This window comes from Phoxinus phoxinus (assembly GCF_949152265.1).
Source record: "Phoxinus phoxinus genome assembly, chromosome: 12".
In the NCBI taxonomy this organism is placed as follows: domain Eukaryota; kingdom Metazoa; phylum Chordata; class Actinopteri; order Cypriniformes; family Leuciscidae; genus Phoxinus; species Phoxinus phoxinus.
This window is the reverse complement of record NC_136887.1, coordinates 30552717-30562921: the sequence shown is the minus strand read 5'-3', so window position 1 is coordinate 30562921 and position 10205 is coordinate 30552717. Positions and strand designations below refer to the sequence as shown.

The window sequence follows — 10205 nt, the reverse complement described above, 5'->3', positions numbered from 1 at the left end:
AATGTTTCCTCGTTAATGTACATGTTCAACTGGCAGAACTGGAACTGGCATGTGGTAAATGGGTCCACCGTTCTACTCCGTCTATATGGTGACTGTTTTTAAGATTTTTTTTTTTAAGATTACAAGGTCCGTTTCTTGACTTCATCCACCAGATCCGCTCTGGGCACATCCACCTGCAGAAAACCAGACAAAAAATTTGTGATTAAAAAAAAAATCTTGACTCGTTATTGGATCGGACTGTTGAAAGTTATAAGGAAAACTGGATTAAACGTGCAATATGAGACAAACCGTCTGTTTTAGTGTGGAATAATGCATAAAATTATTCTATAACTGAACTCAGCATATAGGCTACTTACCTCACAAACATGAGAAATATATCTACACAAAGTTTGAAATGTCCACTTTTAGACGAACCACAAAAAAAACAAAAAAAAAAACACTCTGATAATGTAATCCGTATGAATGGTGGATTTCTGTCTATAGGCACATTCAAATTTCTATAAGCTTGTGATTAGTCAACTAATGGCTTGCCTTAATGGGGGCAGCCCTAATAATCAGTTAGTTAAATGTTTTGTAAATGGCATTGTATATAAATGACATACACATTAGAGATCATAAGAAATCCCAGATCTATAGAGATGTCAAATCTCACCTCTTCTCGGCTGGCCACGTTGCGCAGTTTGACGACTCCGTCTTTAAGTTCCTGCTCTCCTAAAATAGCCACCAGTGGAATCCCGGTTTCCTCACAGTGCTGCAGTTGGCTCAACAGCTTTGGGTTTTTCTTATATAAAACTTCAGCCTGCAGCACATATTACACGGAGTCAGAGAGCCACAATACAACTTAACTAATTTGTTTCTTTGATATGATATCCAAGCATATCCAGACCTTGATTCCAGCGTTCCAAAGCTCTGTGGTCAGTTTGAGCCGCTCTTCTAGAAGGTTCTTCTGCGCTGAAGCCACGAGCACTTGAGTTTCAGTGGTGCGCACCTTCTCTGAAGATAACTGGAGGAGATGGGAATATTCCAGATTTGTATTTAAATACCTTTCATATTAAAACACAGTGGCACTCTTCTAAAAATATACTCAAATGATTGATACAAATAATAAATAGATAAAAAAATTTAAATTAATATTGAAAATAGACTATGAATCTTCCCAAATTTTAGGTTGAAAATGCCTCTCATAATAAAACAGTGGAACCGTTCTAAATGTTTAAAACTAGTGTACATAAAATAAATATTTAAAATAAATCAATCTTAGACTATATAAACCTTTAATAATAAAACCGGGGCACCATTCTAAAAATTTACTAAAATTATTTATTAATTCAAATAAATAGTGTAAATAGCATTAAATTATTAAAAACAGACCAGATAAATATTTAACATGAATCAATCTTCCCATTTTAAATACATTTCATAATAAAACACATTGGTACCATTTTATAAATATACTTAAATAATAATATATTTTTTAAATGGCATGAAATATAATTTTTAAAATAGATTTACCATTAATGTTTTTCCCAATTTTAGAAGAACACTCAGAAATCCACACAGAAGGTGAATGTGTTGCAAATGTAATTTCATGTTACATTTAACTGTACTCTTAAAACACTATTGTAGAACACGTATCCAAATCAGACTTTAGTTATGAATAAACTCCCATCTTTTTTTCTGTGTCTTTATACGCCTCAAACCTGCCCCTCTTACTCACCTCGGCCTTCGTCTCCAGGATGGAAAAGATCCTCTCAATCCCCATGCTGACGCCCACGCAGGGCACTTTTCTACCCTTGGGGTCAAACATGCCAACCAGACCGTCGTATCGCCCCCCGCCGGCCACGCTGCCAACGCTTACACCCGCCTCATCCGCCCCGTTCTGCTCTGTGGGTGTAGACACTGGTGCTGGGACGGTCTGGGATAGCACTGCTTCATAAATCACACCGGTGTAATAGTCCAGTCCTCGCGCTAGACTCAGATCAAACACCACCTAGAGAGAAAGAGAGAGAGAGAGAGATTTAAAAATTAATGGGGGCAAACGAAAAGAACAGGACCACAGATGCAGCCGGCGAACGGGTGTGGGAAAAAGCAATAATGAACATGAAATTATAACTGAATTTACTGAAACGAAAAATCCCTGTTATAAATTTTATAGGGTGTGTATTTATTATCTAGTGGGTCATAAAATATAAGAAAAATGCATGTGGAGCATAAAAAAATTAATCCGCTGTGACGTGATACAGTATTGCTTTCAAGTTAATCCAAGTTTCTTGTTCTAACCTGTTGGAATTTTGTCATTACACTGATTGGCTGGGATTTTTGTCACCAATATTGGCAAATTATCAATTTTCTTGGCAAACATTAATGCAATTTAATGCAAATATAAATAAGAAAAGATAAATGTAATTTAAATTCTATCGATTGATGGCATTAAATTAGAAAATACACAAAGTAGAAGCATTTTCAATACTGGTCTTCACACTCTTGTGGTACAACCCCGGATCTATATAAATGACTGGATTGCTAATGACATCATAAAAACTGAAGCCACCGCTTGTGTATTCAGAATTAATAGGAAATCATCAAATTTTAATGAGAAAACATTACCTTACGAGTCAGCGTTAGTCTGCCTATACATTCTTACAATGCAAACGACCTAAACATTTAAATGGTTATCTGTTTAAAGTTGGGAATTTCCCCTGCTTATTAAAAGTTACGTTCATCTTCATTACAGTGGCGAATATCAGACGATCTCCAAGAGCCTGAAGTGGATGTTGGTCAACAAAAAGACATCAGGAAATAATATACACGCTTCACAACTTATTCAGAGAAATGAAGCTGACTGTGTATGGATTTAAAAACATCAAGCTTTATTTCCAAGCATTTATACTGTCGCTCTGAGCAAGGTGATGCATGCTATATATGCAATATAATAATAGGGGCTTGTATGTATTGTAATATTTATTGTATATTCAAATCAATTTCTGCTAATGATCCCAGATATCTGTTCATGCTTAATATTTTCTGCATAATTACGTAGATAAAGAAATCTATTTTGAGTTCGGTCAGTTACGCGTGTCGGCAGTCTGCAGAAGACACAATGTCTATATCTAGGTCCAAAATCGAATAGTTTCCTTCTATATAGTATACGGAAAACAGTACGCCAAAAGAGTACATAGTATTTTTTTTTTTTAAACAGTAGGTGAAAAGTACCCAGATGACCTAATACTCCCACTGAGATTCTGAAGTGCGCATTGAATGAACACTATACTATCCCATGAGGCCACGAGAGAGGGTTTGTGAATGGCAGTGAAGCGACTCGACTGACACTGGTAGGTCACATGACAGTAACAACATTCGCCATGGATGTAGTACGTCCGATTTTCATCCACACTACCCATATTCATACTATATAAAACATACTTTTTTTTTTTTAAACAGTTGCAAAGTTTTGTAAACATAAGCGATTTCAGACGCAGGGTATTTATCACTTATATCCGGCCCGAAAAGACCATAAACATTACAGATAACGTCTGAAGTAACAATTAATTTGCATACATGTATCCAAAAAACGAATCCTGTCCCACTGACACTGATTTTAGCTCAAGGTTTTCGTGTATGATGCTGTCGGGAATACCAATGTGGCTTTACCGCCTGCTGCAATCCAGTCATTTATATAGATCAATGGGTACAAGCCACTTTTTGTTCAGTATTAAGGACAATAGAAAATAACTGACTTTTCTTTTGAAGCGTTCTTGACCTCTGACCTCACCTTGTCTGTGACCTGGAAGAGCTCCAGGTAACTGAAGAGCTGCTTCATATCCGTGAGGCCAGCGCAGGCCTGTTTGCTCTGGGACAGTTTGGGGTCCTGAAGCAGTCGCTCAGCCAGATCCTTCCCACCTAAAGGTCAAAGATGTGAGTGGATGTAGAAAACACGCCAAGTAACATATCTGGTCAGAAAGTGATTGTGAAAAGATGGTGCGATGAATGTTACTTACCCTGCATGCTGACATACTCCCCGATCCGATCGGCAATTTCCTCTGAAAGACCTTTCTCATTTACCATCTCCTTTTTTACATCCTCCCAGGCCATCTACAAACACAACAGTCGGCATGTGAAACCTTCAATTAGGGCTGGGTTGACAGTACAGATGAATTGATTTGAATCGATCTTCAGTTTGATGAACCAATATAGATTCTTAAATAGCAAAACCAAAAGTCCATTTTCTGTTGATGTGTGAATAATAAAATACTAAACATTTGTAGCACACCTCCAAATCCAATAATTGCAATAAGATTTGTCCTTTGCTACATTTGTTTTTCTCAAGAATTTTTTTTTTACATGTACCTGATTTATATACAAATTAATCAAGATTAAATCGAATCAAAAGTTTAATTAAGCTTGTGAACTGGAATCGAATTGATTTGTGAAATCTGTCAAAATCCACCTCCACACATTTCATAAGATTAATAATATTCAAGCATTCTCTTGTCTTTGGATCTCTCACCTTGTCCAGTTTGTCCACTGTGGAGCAGATTGTGCGGAACTTCTCGTCCGGAACACCGCACACGGCAAACATTCCGTCTAGAATGCGTCGGTCATTCACCTGAAGCACCACAACAGTGACTAGTCATCTCAAACGGAGAAATATACAAGAGCTTCTACAAAGACTCTAATGAGCACAAAAACTTTCGCAATGCTGACCAGCAACTAACCTTTATACGAAATTCTCCAAGATCTAATTCGCTCAGGATCTCGTAGACAATTTTCAGACACTCTGCATCAGGGATCATGGCGTCGTACTGACCTGCAATATCGAAATCCTGGAGCCACAGAGAACCAGAATTATTTATATTTAGAATTATAAAAAAACACTACTAATACTACTAGTAATAATGATAAAGATAATAATAAATTATATTAGTAACTGATTTTATTAGGGGGCGTTTTGCCTCAAGATTCAAACCTGCATCCCTGTGCAAAACATTTTTCCCTTATATCTCACGTACAGCCTTTTGAGAAATTAAAAATAAAATGTTAAAAAGTGCCCCCATTATGCTTTTTTTGGATATTACCTTTCATGTAGTGTAGAATTAGTCAGTTTATGAATGTAAAAGTTATTGTATCAAAATGCATAATAAAAGTTATTGTCTCCCAAAATAAAAAAGATTCTGAACTGCCCGTCGTCAGTAGCCGCGTTTCCATTATCCTTCAAATTGCGAATTGAAAATACGGTCAATGGAAACACGTCAATTTCGTAAAACCTCCCATTTATCGCAAACAAGTTTTTGCGCTCGCATGAGGTGGTTTTTCAGGCAATTCGAAAAATAAATATTTCGCATAACTGCAATGGAAACAGTTTTTGCGCATAGTCACCTGACTTAGAAGGCGTGGTGTGTTTGACAGAATACGAGACAGAGTTGTTTATTAAATTCATAAAAGACAAAAGAATTACAGGAATACTGGATTCTAAACCTCAAAGAAATGCCACAATCAAGACCTCGGAGCAGAAGTGAGTGAGAAACACCTCATATCTGCCGCTCACAGTATAAGGGTCTTTCCTTGCCATTAATGCTTGGCTAAAAATAATATACCTACGTCTCTGTCTTCCCCTAATAATAATAATAATGTCTAGTGCAGTGGCTGTGATATATATAAACCTACCGACATCCGTTGCCATGATTTTTGGAATGACTTATAGCGAGAGGAAAAAAATGATGTTTTAATCGCATAACATCGGTTAATGGAAACACCGTCATTTCATTTCGCAATAGTTTTTTATCGATATATATAGGAAAAAATTATAATAATTAATTACAGTCTTACTTCCTGAACGAACCAATGAAGGTTTGTAACTAGTTAGCATTATGCCAGCCTGTGGTCTTCATTGGCTTCCCAATAACAACTTTGTGCCAATAACTGCCCAATCTAATTTGCCCCTAAAACACTGTATTGTAGCGGAGACTGGAAGAGTTTGGTTGATGCTGTGGACATGTTGAGAAGATGCAGTTTTCTGCACTTTAAGCATGCACTTCCATTTGAACACTTCCATTAAAATCAATTAATATATGGTAATGGCGTTTCGTTTCCACACACACTGTAAGCAGTAGACCAATCACAACAGAATAAGCCATTGACCAATCAGAGCAAAGGAGGCTCTCAGAGGCTCATGGTCCTTTATCCAACCATTTTCAAACACTGAGAAATGAGGTGATGTGCAATGCATATTATGAGAAAAGTGTTTTTTGACCTTGGATGCATGTAAACCTGTATAAAATAGCATAATAGGTTCTCTTTAAACAAACAGAAAGCGCAGGTGTTCACACTGGTCTCAGAATCCAGAGCGAGGTACTCACACACTGGTAGAACTCCCTATATCGGCCCCGGGTCATGGCTGGGTTGTCTCTACGGTACACTTTAGCGATGTGGTAGCGCTTGATGTTGGTGATTTTGTGCATTGCGAGATAGCGGGCAAACGGGACCTGAGGAGGACAAAGTCAAGGAGCCAACTACAGACAGCACTGTTGAATCTTCAAAAAATGTTATGGAGATGAGATTGTGTACACAGACATTTGCATGATATGCTACAGCCATTCATGCAACCAGTGACCATATCTTATTTATTTTAGCAATCCAAGATGGCTTTTACAGCAATATACACCAATCAGCATTAAATGTCAAATTATGAATTCATTATTTTAAATAAACATAAGATATTAGTATCTAGAATTATTAAAATATATAAACACTAGACGATGTTACAACTTTCAATTTTTGTATTAACTAACAGTTAGAAAGGTTAATGCAGTAAAAACATTGTTCATTGTTAATTCATGTTTGTTAATGCAATTAAAACTGTTACCAATTTCTCACATTGACACACAAAAAAATGGTAATTTAGGTTTAAATCAAACAACCTAACAGATGCAAATCAATCCGACTTTCCCCAACAGCTGTGCATCTGCAAAAAGATTCAACATAAGATCAATAAAAATGTCTTGTGGATACAGTGAGGTCATATCTCAGGGACAGAAGTTCTCCTCCCTGGTCCTTCAGATCGTAAATGAGTTTAGAGTCTTCTCCGTACTTCCCCGTCAAGGTCTCCTACAGAAACGCAAGTACATGGTCATTACAGTGAGTTAATGCACTTATGTGACGCACAAACTGATGTGTAACCGTTCAAGAGACCTTCAGCTCAAAGACGGGGGTGTCGATGGTTTCAGCACCATGGCGTTTAAAGCAGCTGATGATGATGTTGAAAACCTTTTCTCTTATAGCCATCTGCTTGGGGTTATAGTCCCTGGTCCCCTACAGAGAGGAAAGAACAGATCAGCTCAGTACAGAATAGCTCACTTTAAACAAACCCGCGTGTCTAAAATCTCACAAACAGTGTTATACCTACCTTGGCTGTTTTGAGAACAAATGCATGTTTTCCCTCATCTCCTCCCAGCTGAGCTTTGAGCTGCAACAGTTTGGCCACCTCTTCATCAATCTGAGAACAAACAGCAGTGTCTTACCTTCAGTATAATCAACACGCACAAACATGAAACTTATCAAGAAAATAAAGATCATATTTCACCCCAAAATCAAAAGAAGCCCATGATTTTTTTTTAACAAAAAAATTACATCATGGTAGTATTTGTTGTACGTACTGGATTACAATTATGCTGGTTTTAATTTAAAAAAAAAATGTATTTTATCCAAACAAGATGGAGAGGGGTAAAAGAAAATGATCAAATACGTTGTATAGCATTCAAAAGTTTGGGGGCTCTAAGATGTTTATGTTTAAAGAAGTCTCTTACACCAGTGCTGGCTAGATTACTTGCTAATCCAAATTGCTTGACAAAAATTGTGGTTAGTAACATAATCCATGACATTACACATTTAATGTAATATAATCTGACTACTTTCAGATTTTTAGCCTAACTCATCTATCACATTGATTTGAACAGGATAATCTTAATACACCATATTAATATAAAAATACTAAGAGAAAGAAAATGTATTCCATCCTTTATCAACAACATGAAGTGCATTAAATATGATATGACATTACGTCAGGGTTTCCCTGACAGGGGTTTGTGAGTTTAATGAAAAGCTATCAGTATCAAGTAAATAAATCATAAAAATAAAATAATTTTAAAATATCTTGGTTTATGTGTGGATAGTGGATGTGGTATGTAGATAGAAATGGCTCATTCTAAGGTAATAAAAACATAACTTTTCGTTAAGTAAGGTCTTTATACACCACTGAAAACATAGTTATGTATATGCTATTGCATTTCTGTCAACAGATCCTCCTAAATATCACACAATGCACCTTTAATCAACATCACAGAATCGTAAACTTATTTTTTTTATTATTATAGACTTAATTTTGTTATTGACCTAACTTATTAAAAATCTAAGGGCTTACTTCAAGTAAATATATTTGGTCAAAGAAGTTCAGCTGACAAGTTGGGGAATCCCTGCATTGCATGTAAATATGAAATGATGTGAATTTGTACATTTTAATGTGTTCGCTAGACAAAAGCCTACTTTAGACAGCAATGCATGGTAATACAAGCCCTTAATTCAATCTGTTCATCATATAAAGCGATCGAGTCTCTTCAGAAAATTTGGACTAAACCACTAAATTCATATGGATTAGTTTTATGATCTCTTAATTAACTTTTTGAAGCGTCAAAGTGGTAGTTTTGTAGCTGTCAATGAAGGGACAGAAAGATTTAAGATTAAAATAGCTTCATTTTTGTTCCAAAGATGAACGAAAGTCTTACAGGTTTGGAACGACCCGAAGGAGAGTAAATTATGACAATTTTCATTTTTGGGTTAACTATCCCTTTATAAATATATATTTTCGATTTGAAGTGAAATGTGAACAGTTATTTTCTCAGCCTTCAATTAATTCTGTATGTTTTTGGATTGGAAACAAGATGTAAACAAATGACAGATGGCATGTAAAGCTAAAAGACATAAGATGAGCAGTGACTGGATTGTGACTGAAATAAAAAGGCACCTGTGATAAAGTCATTCCAGAGGAGAAACGCAGAGATGGCAGCAGCACAGCAGACCGACGGCCCATGAGTCCAGCACACAGGCGCATGGAGACCAGCCCCAGAGCGTTCATTACGCAGTCCAAACACACACACACGCCAGTCACAATACCATACGGTCCAAAAGCATCCACAGGTGAATCGTCCAATCCCACAAACAGCAGGGATGTTCCAGGTGTGCGGTGATGATGATGATGATGGTGGTATCCGTGGCAACAAGCAGGAAGAACAGGAGAAAAGTGGTGAGCAACCCTGTCACTAGGGGCCAGTAAGAGAGGCATCACAGCAGCGAGGAAGCAAAACATGAGAGGAGGCAGTCAAAATCCACCAGCATCCCACACTGAGTTAGAATCACGCCACACCTCTTAGTTGAGCACATAAACCACATTAGGGGTTTTCTATCACCCCTTGAAATGTCAATCCCTCACATACACACTATACTACAAACATTAGCCATATTTAAAGGGACTATCGACATCCAGTCTCACTTCTCAATTAGAGATCAGGTGATTAATGTCACTGGAAGCCCAATGCCTTCACATTTTCATTCTCAACCAAGCAATTTCTAAAAATAAATGTATTTCGAAATATCTACTGATCAACACAGATTTATTTATCCATCTATAAACAGTATTGATGTGATGTCCACCATGGCTGACAGATTGCATCAGCGGGCTAACCGTTAGCATCATGCCGCATGTCTAATATAGAATACCATTCATTAAATCTTGAATAATGATATTGAAGCAATTCCATCTCCTAAACCAGCTCATAACCTGCCATGCAGATCGGACCAAAACATTTATGATCTCCAGTTTTCTCATATGAAAGATAAAGCAGGCAGCTATTTGTCACACCATGTGTTCCTTCATTAAGCTTTAAAGAACGCTTCAGAGCTCAGACTAACCTGTTCTTTGCTGGCTTTCTCTGATTTCAGTTTCCTGACGACCTCTCCTTGTGTTTTAATCGCCTCCTGTACCTGCGCTTTATCGGCCATGGTGCTCCAGAGAGCCGATCTGATGAACCAGCGACTGAACTGCAGCTACTACTGCGGGCGCACAGATTAAACGTCACTGCATTTCCTCAGATGAACACCAGGGGGCGCTATATATTATCTAAGTGGAAAACACGGGGGAACGATAAAAAAAAACA

The 10205-nt window shown here is 37.2% G+C and overlaps 1 protein-coding gene across 2 annotated transcripts; it reads right to left on the bottom strand.

Moving 5' to 3' along the window:
* Positions 1-31: 31 nt before the first annotated feature.
* Positions 32-10136, bottom strand: hars (histidyl-tRNA synthetase). Of its 2 annotated transcripts, XM_079630350.1 has the most exons (14): positions 9961-10115; positions 9017-9311; positions 7403-7492; positions 7189-7308; positions 7009-7104; positions 6357-6482; positions 4716-4823; positions 4508-4606; positions 3999-4092; positions 3773-3900; positions 1718-1990; positions 887-1003; positions 653-799; positions 32-173 (listed from the first exon to the last, which is right to left on the bottom strand). In XM_079630350.1, exons 2-14 carry the CDS (start codon positions 9125-9127, stop codon positions 120-122), a joined length of 1563 nt encoding a protein of 520 aa, XP_079486476.1. In that variant the 5' UTR covers positions 9128-9311; positions 9961-10115; the 3' UTR covers positions 32-119. The 2 variants fall into 2 exon arrangements, with proteins under 2 accessions (XP_079486476.1, XP_079486477.1); XM_079630351.1 differs by lacking the exon at positions 9017-9311 and having other exon boundaries at positions 9961-10136.
* Positions 10137-10205: the final 69 nt, after the last annotated feature.